This window comes from Triturus cristatus, chromosome 6, assembly GCF_964204655.1.
Source record: "Triturus cristatus chromosome 6, aTriCri1.1, whole genome shotgun sequence".
Classification (NCBI taxonomy): domain Eukaryota; kingdom Metazoa; phylum Chordata; class Amphibia; order Caudata; family Salamandridae; genus Triturus; species Triturus cristatus.
Window position 1 is genome coordinate 1633627317 of NC_140589.1, and position 14586 is coordinate 1633641902.

General features: G+C 44.7%; 1 protein-coding gene across 1 annotated transcript in view; it reads left to right on the forward strand.

Moving 5' to 3' along the window:
• Positions 1–14586, forward strand: part of LRPPRC (leucine rich pentatricopeptide repeat containing) — a 665201-nt gene that overhangs the window by 379066 nt on the left and 271549 nt on the right. Inside the window, exon 23 of the mRNA XM_085612780.1 lies at positions 824–1031. Within this exon, the coding sequence (XP_085468906.1) occupies positions 824–1031 (208 nt within the window). The remainder of the gene's footprint in view (positions 1–823; positions 1032–14586) is intronic.

Below are 14586 nucleotides of genomic sequence, written 5' to 3' on the forward strand. Positions count from 1 at the left end.
GAGATGAGGGTATGGCTGTACCAGGGAGTGGACTTGGGTTTCTCCTCTGTAGTTTTGCTCCTGGAGTAATCCACTGCTACCAAGGGTCAGATCCAGTGGTATTGCCGCAATGCCTACTTGCCTCTGGTTGTATGCGCTGTAAAGCTCTGCCCACGCTCTGAAGCAGCCTCCCCCACCTGCATTTCATAATGTAAAATGCCCATAATGCTCTGCCTGTGAAATCATTGTCAACATTATTTGAATAAAACAGAAATCCGCTTCCATAGCTCTGTAGACCAACATGTTTATTTTTGCCTTTCTAATGTGTCTAATGAACCTAATGTTTTAGCGTGCAGCCTGTTGGAAAGCTTTCATTGGCTCTGCTGGGCTAATTAGTATCGACACAGCAAACAGGCCCTATCGGTATCAGACCATTAATGTGGCTGTATATACAGTGTAAACACATCTTTATTATCTGGCCTTGTGACAAGCCATCTGCTTCAGAAACAATGGCGCCATTTAGCAGATGTTGGCATTGAACGATAAAAGCATCCATTTAGTTGGCGCTCACAGCTATAGGGCAGGCTGCGCAGGGTTATGCGGTGCAGAGTGGGCACACACTTCCTATCTATAATTTGTAGTCGCAGTTGCAGCGAAATGATAAAACCGTGCTATTGTGGATTTATAATTGTAGTCTCGTTTAAAATTGCAAGTAGTAATTAGCTTGAAAACCGCATTATACGCCAGAATTTACATTCCTGCTGGGTTTGAAATGCTATTTTAATCACAGTTTGTTTTCTCCACATGAAATTATCTAAGGGCCTTTTGTTTTGTTTCATTGTAGACGCTATTAATATTCTGAAGGAGATGAAGGAGAAGGATGTCCTCATCAAAGATGCCACCCTGGTGTCCTTTTTTCATGTTCTCAACAGTGTTGCCATGAGAGGTGAAGTTGAGACAGTGAACCGGCTCCTTGAGGTCATCGTGACGCTGGGCTTGGCCAAACCTGTGGCTAACCTCTGTTCCCCTGTGGTAACAGTTCACCTTGAAAAGTAAGTTTTTTTTTAAGGGACACCAATGGTGCTTTGACTTCCTGTTGTTAATATCCCGTGTTTCCTTAATGCACATTTACCTCAAACACACCACCTTTCTCCTCCCCTTGGAGTGAATTGAATGTATTTCTGTAGTTCGTAGTGGTGGCATATGTAGGCCTGAAAAAAATAGGCACCTTCGCCTCTAACAGTTACTAGTAGGTAATAGTAGGGATGGGTTCGGATTTAACTGGGCTTGGCGTGGGTTCTCTGTGGTATGCTTAATACTTACTCTTGCCAACATTTGGGAAGCCACTGGCTCCATTAATTGGAAGCTCTGTAAGATGGTATACTGTTGTCGTTTGCTGTACGTGCAGTAGCTATGTGGTGGTTTCTTTATAGCACCAGTCCTAGTTCAAGAATAAAATAATGAAGCATGAATTGCCCTCAGTTAGGTACAATGTTCAGTGCACATTGACCCCTGGTTTTAGTGGCTTGCATTTTGCACTACCAAAATGTATCTTTGTACATCTGCTTGACAACTTATTGCATCCTAGAAATGTGGATTAGCAATTATTTGTACTCTAGGTATGCAGAGTTTTGGGGTTGTTTTGTCGAAAGAGTTGTACAGCAAAATACTGCAGTAGACTAGTTAACAGTAAAGTGCTCATCGCACGCACGTTTTCTGTTGATCACACTTCACCTCATCTGATGTCTCAAATATTCAGTAATTCATTAAAAATATTTAGCAGTATGAATTAACTTGGTCATACTTTATTTCCCACGGCGTTTGTGTTGTTGTATGAGTGCAGAGTTGTTCCTATCTCTTTCTCCTTCGACACTCCTCTTTCAGTGGAGACACTTTAGCCACCGACAATAACATGTACTATATTTTTCTGGTAGCAGTAACTTGAGTTGTACAAAAGCATCGGTCATGTGAGTGCACACATTTGGTAGGGATGTCGGGTTCTAGGCTGGTTTTCTCTTATCTGACCCTAAATGTAGGGTGACTTTTTTTAATGGTGCAGCAGCTGCAGACGTACCAGTGCCCAATGATTTGAGGGGTCCATTGCACCCCTATTATGGTTGTATTGTACTATCAGTTTGTCGGGAAGGGGTGCTATCTTTGCTTGCAGTCGGGGTCCTAGAGCCATTGCTTACTTAATTGTAGGCTGTGATTGACCAGTGCAGGCAGAACTGATGCTGTCCATTGTGCCTGGTGAAGTATGCACATAATTCTCATGTAGCAGGGTGGACGCTATTCTATTCCTGAGTGTAGGATGAATGTCACTCCTGGTAACTTGGGCGCTGTTTAGAGTATTATCATAGCGCAGTCATGAGAAATCATGGAGCAAACATTATGCATATTTAAATACATTCGTTGTGCGAAGAAATCTGGGCAGGAATTGAAGTGTTTGGATGAAGGTGAACCACTGTTGGGAAGAATTTTAATTTATAATAATTGTGAACTACGTTTCTAATTTAAAGAGTTACTTAAAAAAAACACAACACTTTTCACGTGTTCATTGCGCTTTCCTCGTGGTTTTAGAACTCATAAGTGCAGTGAGGAAATTAAGGAGGTTTTGTTCCATTATTGCAATTAGAAATTTCAGCATAGCTGGTGCTGAGGGACAAAAGTGTCTCATTTGCCCTAGAGGAAGAGGACAGTGATAAGATGATTTTTCGTCAAGGATCATTGGGTCGTAATTAAGTTACATTCATGGCCATTGCGTTTTGAAGGATGATTGGTAAATGACAGGCTTCATGTGCCGAGCACGGACAGTGTTGGCTGGGGTTTTTTCTTCCTCTGTCAGAAAATCCTGTTGAGCCTGATAATGTAAATGTGGCATTTTATTCCGAACAAAAGAGCAGGGAAATGAGCTATCTTGTCTAATCATTCAGTTGTTTAACACCGACTTCCAGTTTAGACTTAATTGGCTGGAAAGCACTTGACATGTGAAGTTAGTGCTGTTCGGAGCGCATGTTTGAGTAAATTTTAAAGTAAGTGACAGCTAAATTGTACCTAGGGAAATTACAAAGCCTTCAACACAGTTAATTTTTTGGGGAGGATTAGTTGTAATTGCAACTCCAGTCTCCTTGAAGATTCCTTGTTATAGCTGATAAACAGGGGAGGGGAAGAAAAAACATTTAGCTCTTTAAAAAGCCGGAATCTTAACAGAATAATTTTTCTGAAGCTGATTGTACCACCGCGAATTGTGTTCCTGCACACTAACATCTGCTTTAGATTTTCAGAGAAAGGCTAGTTTCAAGGTATTTTTCTTATACTTCCCTTTACTATTTCTCTAGCGATTTCAGGTTTGAGAGCTTTTCAGTCAGAAAACCCCTTCGGTAAATTGCCACTTGACGAGGCTTTATACATAATGTTGTATAGCACTTCATTCCAATTAAAATCAATATTTGGAGTCTTATTTTTATCCAGCATTCTTTCGGGTTAGGAAAGTTATGTATCTGCATAGCAAAAAAGGTTGCATTCAGCGCTGTTCACTTGAAGAGCCGCAAGGGCTCCTGCCCCAATTTAAAAATTGTAATAGGTATGCAAAAGAAGGCATCAGCAGCGATCCCAGTCTTGGAATTGTGAGACCGCTTGTGAGCCCCAGGCTAACCCGCCATGGCTGTCGTTCAGATGCAACGGTTGAAAAGGAGAAGCCGTGCTGAGGTGAGACCGCTCTACTGCTGTGGCAATGTCCAGCGGGACACATTTGCCCCAGGCCTATTCTGTCACTTGAGTGGTGAGAGCACAATTCTACTTTGCTTTTCTGAACAGGAGGTCAGTTTGACAAAATATGCGCATCCTGAAACTGAAAAATGCTCCAGCATCCTGTTACTAAACACCTGCGAGTACTGGTTAAGGAGGCGAGTCTGTCTGACGCCCCTGCCAGGAAATTTATCACTTTCCAGATCTCTTTAGGGATCAGTATAACAGGATGTCATAGGTCTTTAACCCCTTGCTTTGCCAAAACCCCTGACGGCAACATATGACCAATCGCTGAACTGCTCTATGGTTCCACTTCATCATAGTATGTATTTTTTAATGTACTGCTCTCTGCTCTTCTTTTGGAAAAAAGGGAAAAACCTGAAGAAATAACTAAAGAACAAATACATTGCATTTACACACCTCATTCAAATGTGTATAGCAGACCTGCAGTACTGCTAAAGCCTAGTGAATTTAGATACTAACAGGTAGTTGGAGAAATCCATTCATACAGGGGATTCCGATGGTCTCATCCAGTTGGTGGTAAAACTTGCTCCTTTCATATAGTGGATAACACATTTCACTGTTGGAGGGCAGTTTAGATGGTGGAGCTTTCTGAAGTGCTGCTTATCAACCCTTTTCGAAACTCGTCAGGCAATTCCATTACGGAGCAGGTTTTACAAGCGGATCCTCGTTACTGCTTATCATAAATAAAGCTGCTGATCGAGTGCTACTCGCCAAGTGGACAACCTTTTGAGCAGAATGTTATACGCGTCCGTCCTGCCGCGGAGTGTGCACCACCCCGTAATGTTATGGGGGCCACCCGACATGGTAACTATCATTTCGGCAATGTGGGCCAGCAGCCTCAAACAGGATTGAGGACGAGTCCACTTGCAGGGTCCATACATGAGAAGATTTGTGTGCTATCCGGACCACATTTCCTACAATGCACTGTCTCATTTGTGCTTCCCATTGGTGGGTGTGCAATATGAAAATGGTGAAGTGGGTTCAGCATTTGCACACACCATCTCCATTCAAGCCTCTGAAGAGAAGCATATGGAGCTTCAAAACGCGTCGGGCAATTCCATTACGGAGCGGCTTCTACAACCGAATCCTCGTCCCTGCCTATCATAAATAAAGCTGCTGATCGAGTGCTACTCACCAGGTGGACAACCTTTGGCGCAGAATGAATTTAGATACTAACAGGTAGTTGGAGAAATCCATTCATACAGGGGATTCCGGTGGTCTCATCCAGTTGGTAAAACTTGCTCCTTTCATATAGTGTGTAGCACATTTCACTGTTGGAGGGCAGTTTAGATGGTGGAGCTTTCTGAAGTGCTGCTTATCAACCCTTTTATAATTAGACACAGGCCACTACCGAACTGGGTCCCATGGGTTGGGAATCGAGGTGCTGGTTGTGTGGGGTTATGATAAAACTACAGGTTGTTTTTAATTAATTGAGATAAAGCACGGCGCTTAGACTGGTAGTAACACTGAAAGGAAAACTGGATAATCCGCTGTGACCCTAACAAGAGGAGGTGCTTGATGATACTTAGCATGTGAGTACCTAATGATTTTAGTAACGTATAACATCCCACGTACCTATTGTGTTGCATAGGGGGTTACGATAGTTACGTGGTAACACGTTTTAGATTTGGGACCTTCCACCGTTTGATTAGCCACCCAGATTGGTCAAGGGAATTATGCCGGTGTCCCTGTGACATCTCCTTACCAACAACTATCCATGTAACCTTATTCTGTTAATTTTATGTAAATGAATGACGTAGATGGATTGTACCTTTTATTAAAACAGGGGGGATGGAGGCAATGTCGCCCTGCTTTACTGTATTTACAGATGATGGATAATGATTATTGTATTGGAACTATGGTGGGTTTCTTAAAAAGCATACGGAGAGCAAGGAATATTTTAAATGTTTAGACCACTGAGGAAAATATATGGAAGGTGTTAAATTTGAGATGGATTATTTTTAGTATAGATGCCAAATATTTTTACTCTTATGCATCAGAAACAGTTAAAGCAAAATGACTTGATTTATGAACCTGTATATATTTGTTTACCTATGTATTTTTAGAAGTGTGATTAGGCGTTTTAATTGTCTGCTTTTATGATTTTACATGCCTAAAATCGAATTAAGCTTGTTTTGATTGGAGTACCTCTGTCATGCAACAGCAAAGGAACAATGCATCTCTCCCAGTCTCAGAAATTGAGCTCAGTATCCTTGTTTTCAGGAAACAGATTTTCTTCCGACACCATGGTACTATAAACATTTAATTTCGTTAAATAAAGACGTCATTTTAATAAGAACAACTCTGCCTGTGGAGTGCTATTCAGGTCCTTTTCTGTCCTGAATAAGCAGACACCAGGCCCGAGTGATTACTGGCGGCAGAGATTAATTCAGGCATTGCATCTATCACTTTTTGTATACTTTAGTATGTCGCCCTAAGGTTATGCTCATACTTCGATCCCATGTACACGGTGTCACCGGCACTGCGATATACTTGCCTGATGAGCCCATAATAAAGGCAAAACATGTCCTTGGTTGCGTGTATCCCTGTTTTAGGGAGGGCCTGGCTTGGCAGTTCGGGCTGGACTGTTCTCGTTGGAGCAGAGTCCAAACTGATTTGCATATAGCTGGGTCCAAACTTAGGTGGCATAGTGTGGAAAACTATGATGCACTGGGATGTGTCCCTGAGTAGTTACCAGTGGTTGCAATTAATTCAGGCATCAGCAGTCCTTGCAGGAGGGACAGACTTCCAAGCATTATCAAGTAGGAGGATTGCGGGGCAACGGTTGCAGGAAAGCAGAGAAGCAAATGCCAAGTGGTCCTCGGTTACAAAGCAATGACCTCCATTACCTGTTGTTCACACAACACCTGCCTTGGGAAGAATATGCTTCTTTCTTCACCATTGGTGAAGATTAACCGCAAGCAAGTGAACCGTATCCGTAGTCACTCATGGATACGTCTTGGAATTTCACAATATCAAATGTGCCTTCATACCATCAGAATATATATATATATATATATATATGTATATGTATATATATGTATATTCACTTAAAAAAACATAGGTTTCACACATGTTATAGTTAGGTGGATATTTCACTCGTAAAAAACCAATGAAATTCCCCCGTTATAGTTAGTTGAGATAACTATCTCGCGCGCCCGCAATCCTCTGCTCATGACGTCACATATTACTCATGACATCACTGATGACATCCTCCTTGTGATAGAGTGGCGGTCGCGCGAGTTATAGTTATCTCAACTAACTATAACGGGGGAATTTCATTGGTTTTTTTACGAGTGAAATATCCACCTAACTATAACATGTGTGAAACCTATGGTTTTTTAAGTGAATTTGTACGGTTTTTTAAATGCTAAGTTATGTATGTATTATAATTTTTTAAATATATATATTTTCCAATAAACTACGTATTAAAATTATTATTTTTTTAATGGTTTTTCACCGTGCGCGCACGGTGCGTGCACCCCCACAATTTAAAAAAGAAAAAAAAAATTAAATGTTTTTTTCTGCCTTCGGGGTCCTTCAGGGACCCCCTGACCAAGGCTAGGGGGTCAGGAACTCTCTACCCTGCCCCCTTTTCACGTTCGCCACCTTCCTTTTCCACTCTCGCACTGAAAACAAACAAAATGGCGGCCAACACTTCCTGATTTTGACCGATTCGAACGTTGACTGACATGTAACAACTAATCAGAATTACGCTCGCGCACGTTAGGGTGCGCGCACGGTGAGCGCCTATAAATATGTATGTTGTATTTTTGCATTTTTCCTTTGTAGCGTTTACATTTTGTATTTTGCCTCTGTTTATCGTGTGTTGTTGTGCCCAGCCCCTGCCGCTTTTCCCGCCCGCTCCCCTGCGGCCCCGCCCCTTCTCTCTCTGTGTCCCTTCCCATTCGCTGCCCCGCTCCCGCCTCCCAGCTGCTCCTCCCTCCCACTTGGCCATTTATGGCGAAGTGCACAAGGTGGTGAGCAGTGACCCTTGACCCTATGGGCCGGTCACCCCACTCACCACGCGCACTCCCCGTGAGTGAGCCCAGGCTGCCCCTGATCCCGCCGAGTGCCGCCGCTGCCCGCAGCTGCGCTCCTGGTCCTTGACTGTTGTATTTTCGCATTTTTCTTTTGTAGCCTTTGCATTTTGTATTTTGCCTCTGTTTATCGTGTGTTTTTCCCCACTTGTTGTTGTTGTGCCCAGCCCCTGCCGTGTTTCCCGCCCTCTCCCCGCTCCCCGCCGCTGCTCCCCTGCGGCCCCGCCCCCTTCTCTCTCTGTGTCCCTTCCCATTCGCCGCCCCGCTCCCGCCTCCCAGCTGCTCCTCCCTCCCACTTGGCCATTTATGGCGGAGTGCACACGGTGGTGAGCAGTGACCCTTGACCCTCTGGGCCGGTCACACCACGCACACTCCCCGTGAGTGAGCCCAGGCTGCCCCCGATTCCGCCGAGTGCCGCTGCTGCCCGCAGCGGTGCTCCTGGTCCTTGACTGTTGTATTTTCGCATTTTTCCTGTGTAGCGTTTGTATTTTGTATTTTGCCTCTGTTTATCGCGTGTTTTTCCCCACTTGTTGTTGTTGTTGTGCCCAGCCCCTGCCGCGTTTCCCGCCCTCTCCCCGCCGCTGTTCCCCTGTGGCCCGCCCCCTTCTCTCTCTGTGTCCCTTCCCATTCGCCGCCCCGCTCCCGCCTCCCAGCTGCTCCTCCCTCCCACTTGTCCATTTATGGCGGAGTGCACGCGGTGGTGAGCAGTGACCCTTGACCCTCTGGGCCGGTCACCCCACGCACCACGCACACTCCCCGTGAGTGAGCCCAGGCTGCCCCCGATCCCGCCGAGTGCCGCCGCTGCCCGCAGCTGTGCTCCTGGTCCTTGACTGTTGTATTTTCGCATTTTTCCTTTGTAGCGTTTGCATTTTGTATTTTGCCTCGGTTTATCGTGTTTTTCCCCACTTGTTGTTGTTGTGCCCAGCCCCTGCCGCGTTTCCCGCCCTCTCCCCGCCGCTGCTCCCCTGCGGCCCCCCCCCTTCTCTCTCTGTGTCCCTTCCCATTCGCCGCCCCGCTCCCGCCTCCCAGCTGCTCCTCCCTCCCACTTCGCCATTTATGGCGGAGTGCACGCGTACGCGCAGCGTTCACGCGTAGCGGGTGCGCCGACGGTGTGCCAAAGGCAAGCCCGTTTGCGCCCGTCCGCGCCTGGACCGTGCCCAGCGTCACACCCCCTGACCCCCGCAGATGCCAGCCCCCCCCCACAAGACCTACGACGCCGCCACCCTCATCGCACTCCACACCGGGACATCATCAACTGCTCCTTCAACACCGCCACCTTCCCGGAGAGCTGGAAGCATGCCGAACTCAGCGCCCTCCTGAAGAAACCATCAGCGGACTCTACCGACCTCAAGAACTACCGCCCCATCTCGCTCCTCCCTTTTCCTGCCAAAGTCATCGAGAAGGCCGTCAACAGACAGCTTGCTGCCTTCCCCGAGACTAACGGATCCCTCGACCACTCGCAGTCTGGTTTCCGAGCCAACCACAGCACCGAGACCGCCCTCATCGCAGCCACTGACGACATCCGAGCCCTGCTCGACAACGGGGAAGCAGCGGCCCTCATCCTCCTGGACCTCTCCGCAGCGTTCGATACTGTCTGCCACCGCACCCTAGTGCAGCGCCTCAACCACATCGGAATCCAAGAGAAGGCACTGGAGTGGATCATCTCGCTCCTCGCCGGAAGAACCCAGAGAGTCCGCCTCCCCCCGTTCAGATCCGAGGCCACCGAAGTCATCTGCGGCGTACCACAAGGATCATCACTCAGCCCCACTCTCTTCAACATCTACATGAGCCTCCTCGCGGCCATCGCACGCCAACACAACCTCAACATCATCTCCTATGCCGACGACACCCAGCTGATCCTCTCCCTCACCAACGACCCAGCCACCGCCAGAACCAACCTACACGAAGGGATGAAAGAAGTAGCCGAGTGGATGATGAACAGCCGCCTGAAACTGAATTCAGACAAGACGGAAGTCCTCATCCTTGGACCATCACCCTCTGCCTGGAACGACTCCTGGTGGCCCCCTGCCCTGGGCAGCGCACCCAAACCAACGGACCACGCACGCAACCTGGGCTTCATCCTGGACTCCTCCCTCTCGATGACCAGACAAGTCAACGCCGTCTCATCGTCATGTTTCAACATCCTACGCATGCTCCGAAAGATCTTCCGATGGATTCCCACCGAAACCAGGAAGACGGTCACCCAGGCACTCGTCACCAGCCGACTGGACTACGGAAACACCCTCTACACCGGAACCACAGCCAAACTACAGAAAAGACTCCAGCGCATCCAGAACGCCTCCGCACGACTGATATCCCCCGACACAGCCACTTCTCCGGACACCTGAGAGACCTGCACTGGCTCCCCGTCAGCAAGAGAATCAAGTTCCGACTCCTCACCCACGCACACAAGGCCCTCCACGACCTGGGCCCCAGGTACCTCAACGACCGCCTGACCTTCTACACTCCCACCCGCCAGCTACGTTCGACCAGTCACGCCCTCGCCGCCGTTCCACGCATCCGAAGAGCCACCGCGGGAGGAAGATCCTTCTCCTACCTGGCAGCCAAGACTTGGAACTCCCTCCCCATCCACCTCCGTCTGACCCAAGACCACCTCTCCTTCAGGAAGCAACTCAAGACCTGGCTGTTCGAGCAGTAGCGGACCCCCTTCCCCCAAGCGCCTTGAGACCCTCCGGGTGAGTAGCGCGCTATACAAATTTCTTGATTGATTATGTGCTTTTAACTGCAATTTTCTCAGGAACTACTGAACAGATTGACTCCATAGATGCAAAAGGCACATCCCTGACCTGAGGACTACCTCTCTGCCAAATTGCAAGTAATTCTGTTCAGCCGTTTGGGCTGTTCCTTCGACTAAAGGTCCTATGGGAAAATGCATGGGGAAAACGCGTTTTGGGACCCCCCTTTTTTCTCGGCCCCCGCTTGACGAATCCCCCCGAGACTTTCAGGGTAGGAGCTGAGCGGAGCAGCCCATTAGTTTTGAAAATTTCGCGAAGATTCGTCAACCGGCGCCAAAGTTATTCAAAATAGAATTTTGAGATTTCCTATGGAAACACGGTCCTAACTATAACTATCTACTGGCGACCGCCAGTAGATTTTATATATATATATATATATATATATATATATATATATATCAATGATCCTTGCCTTATCTCCTTCGTGGTGTCGGAAAGCAAGAGCAGACCCAGATTCCTCGATAGTGATATTTATTTAGCTCACCACCATGTCGCCAAGACGCGTTTCGGTCGGAAACTCCGACCTTGCTCACACAACAGCGCATGGGCGACATGTCTCTTTAAATAGTGCAAACAATCAATAAAGTGTAAACATAGAAGAGTTACTACTATTTGATAGTAATACAATTGTGCATAGCATTACATGTTAATACAATTCATAGTTATATTTGGGCTTGAATGCCTCTAAATATTATGTGACCGTAACAGGTTGGGAATACATACCTAATATTCGGATATCATATAACTTAAAAATACATAGAATAAATTCAAATGATTAAAATATTAAGATTTTAAAGTTTTAGTATTTCTACTGATAATAATCAATCCTGGTTGGCATAATATTCCCTATTTCCTATTCACCAACTCTTTTATATGGGCAGGTGGGGATATCTCAGTATAAATACAACCTGGCCCCATTACATAATCCTGATACAATCATCCCAAATTGCGTAGCTCAACCATGTTAAAATATTATATATAAAGTGTCTAAGTGCATAAAGAGCAAAATGTCCCCATAATCCTATTAATTCTAAAAACGAGTTCCCAATTTGAACTATTTTTAATTTATTTCGATTTATATACTATATATATGTGTGCAAATGTGCAAAAAATATGTGCAAAAAGGTGCTTGTGTGCAAAAGAAAGTGCGGATAATACAAATTTTAATATATTTGTATAAAAGTTATTATATGGCATAAATGCCTTAACACGAGGATAGGATGACACAACCATCGTGCAGTTAAGTTACACAGAAACAGAATAAATGGAAATAATGTAAATCCATAGATAATCACTGAACAACGTGATAGGTTGATTCCCACATAATGAATTATAAAACCATATTATAAAATCATTTCAACCTAAAAATTGTCAATAAATTAACTAAAATTACTCCTAAAATTTGCATACAAATATTCTAACCATGATATGACATAAACTCAACAAAATAGCATTAAAAAATACTATTAAAATTTCAATTGATAGACTGGGTGGAGAATAACATTATAACACAAAGTAAAATATACTGCATAGTTATGTGAGGGGTAGATCTCATAAATATGTATGTAAATCCTCACAAACATTTAAACCCCTAGGGTGCTTAGTATCCATTTCCAAAATAAATCTGGTCTCAAGGCGCCGAAGGTTTCTTTCCCTGTTGCCTCCCCTCTTGGTGAAAGGCACTGCGTCCAACACATGATATTTAAAGTGCTTAAGATTACTTTGATGTTGTTCCTTAAAGTGCCTAGCAACAGGGTAACTGGGATCTTTATTAGTTATGGCTCGCATGTGTTGCAGAATTCTTTTATGAACTGGCAGCTTGGTGCTGCCTATATAGGTTAAATTGCAACTACATGTGAGTGCGTAGACAGCAAAATCAGTTTTGCAGGACAAATATTTCAGTATGGGGTGTTTTTTAGAGCTGAAAGCAGTTTGATAGGTTTTTGTGTTAACTCCATATTGGCATGCTTTACATTGGGTACATTTATAAAAACCTGTTCTAGGGGCTAGCCATGTATTGAGTTCAGCTAGCTCTGGGTTATTCTTTACCAGTGTATTACCCATAGACATCGTTTTTCTAAATGTAATAGAAGGTTTCTTGGGTAAAGCTCCCCCTATAACAGGATCCCCCCTTAGTATTGGCCAATTGCGTCTAATTATAGCTCTAATTTGTCCTTCTTGCCTACTGTATCCCAGAATGAGCCTGATAGGTTCCCTCTTTTTGTCTCTCACCCCATTATTGGTCTGAGATTTATATTGGAGCAGGTCTTGCCTCGCTTTTGATCTAGATTTAAAAATTGCCGCTTCGACTACATGGTTCTTATATCCCCGTTGCAAGAATCTGTTTCTACATTCTTCCTGTTTTTCTTGCATATCATTCTCTGCACTGCAAATTCTTTTAATTCTTAACATTTCCCCATAGGGGATACTGTTAATCAAGTGGGGGGGTGGGCACTTGACGCGAGCAATATCGAGTTGCCCGCTGTCGGTTTTCTGAATAAAGTCGTGGCAAGTCCCGTGGGGGTAATGTAGATCTTCGTGTCTAAAAATGTTATGGTCTCTCTATTTATATCACAAGTGAATTTAAGGTTGAGGTCATTAATGTTAATTTTGGCAACAAAGTCCTGTGTGTGCATCCTGCATGGACCCTTTCCATACAACAAACAAATCATCAATAAAACGCAACCATGCAATTATGTTGGTTCCAAATGTCTGCGCATATTGTTTCATGAGGACCAGCTCCTCCCACCATCCCATAAAGAGACAGGCATAGCTGGGGGAGAAGCTGGCCCCCATGGCTACACCTTGCACCTGTTGGTAAATTTGGCTGTTATACAAAAACAAATTGTTATCTAAGCAGAATGTTAAAAGATCTAATAACATCTGGTTATGTTTTGCGAACTTCATAGGTCGATTGGCCAAAAAATACTCAACCGCCCTGACTCCATCATGGTTGCGTATACAAGTGTAAAGGGCTGTAACGTCCAATGCAATAAGGCAATAGTCATCATGCCACCTGATCTCTTCAATTTTACGTATAAAGTCACTTGTATCTCGTACATAGGATTTGAGAGATTTCACATGTTGCTGCAGGAAAGAATCACTGTAAATAGACATGTTCTCCAATGGACCATCGCATGCCGAAATGATAGGCCTACCAGGTGGCTTGCTGATAGACTTGTGGACCTTTGGAACGAAATACAGCAAAGGGATAGTTGGGTTTTCTTTTTTCAGAAATTTAAACTCTTGCAAATTGAGGAGGCCTGCACTTTTCCAGGCCAGTAGTTTCCCAAAGAAATTGTGTTGTGCCTGTTTGAATTTGTCCATAGTGCTTTTTCGATAGCAGTTCGTGTCATTGAGATGTTTAGCTGCCTCCTCTGCATAGTCTTTAAGTGTCCATAGGACCACATTTCCCCCTTTGTCCGCATTTCTGATTACCACCTGTTTGTTTTTTCTAATTTTGTCCATTAGTTGGTGGTATTTGCGTTCCTCATTGTTGGTAGGTGCAAAATTCTTGCTGGCGGTTATAAAAAGTTGTTTAATTTCCGCCACCACTTGTTCATTCACAGATCAATGGCATCACGAGGTAAGATAAGTGTAAATTTAGATTTTTCTTTAAACATAGTTACTGGTTTGGTGCATGTTTAAAAGCCAGGTGAGAGCAAATCCTGGGTTGCCAATTCCAAAACACATTCCCCAAAGTCATCACCTTCCCGGTTGAGACTGATCAAATCCTTTAGAGGTCCTATGTCAGCAACACTTAAGTTATCCATCTCCGTTATAGCTGGTGGGTCATGATTGGTTTGTGAAGTACTTGGGGGCTTTATTTTTCCTTGATGAAATTTTGTGAGTTTGAGTTTTCTCACGAACTTTGACTGGTGTGGCCCCTTCCTTACAAGTTTCGGTGAGAGGTTTGTAGATTTTATATATATATATATATATATATTCACTGAAAAAACCGTACGTTTCACACACATTATAGTTACGAATTAGCATTTAAAAAACCTTGCAAATTCACTTAAAAAACCATAGGTTTCACA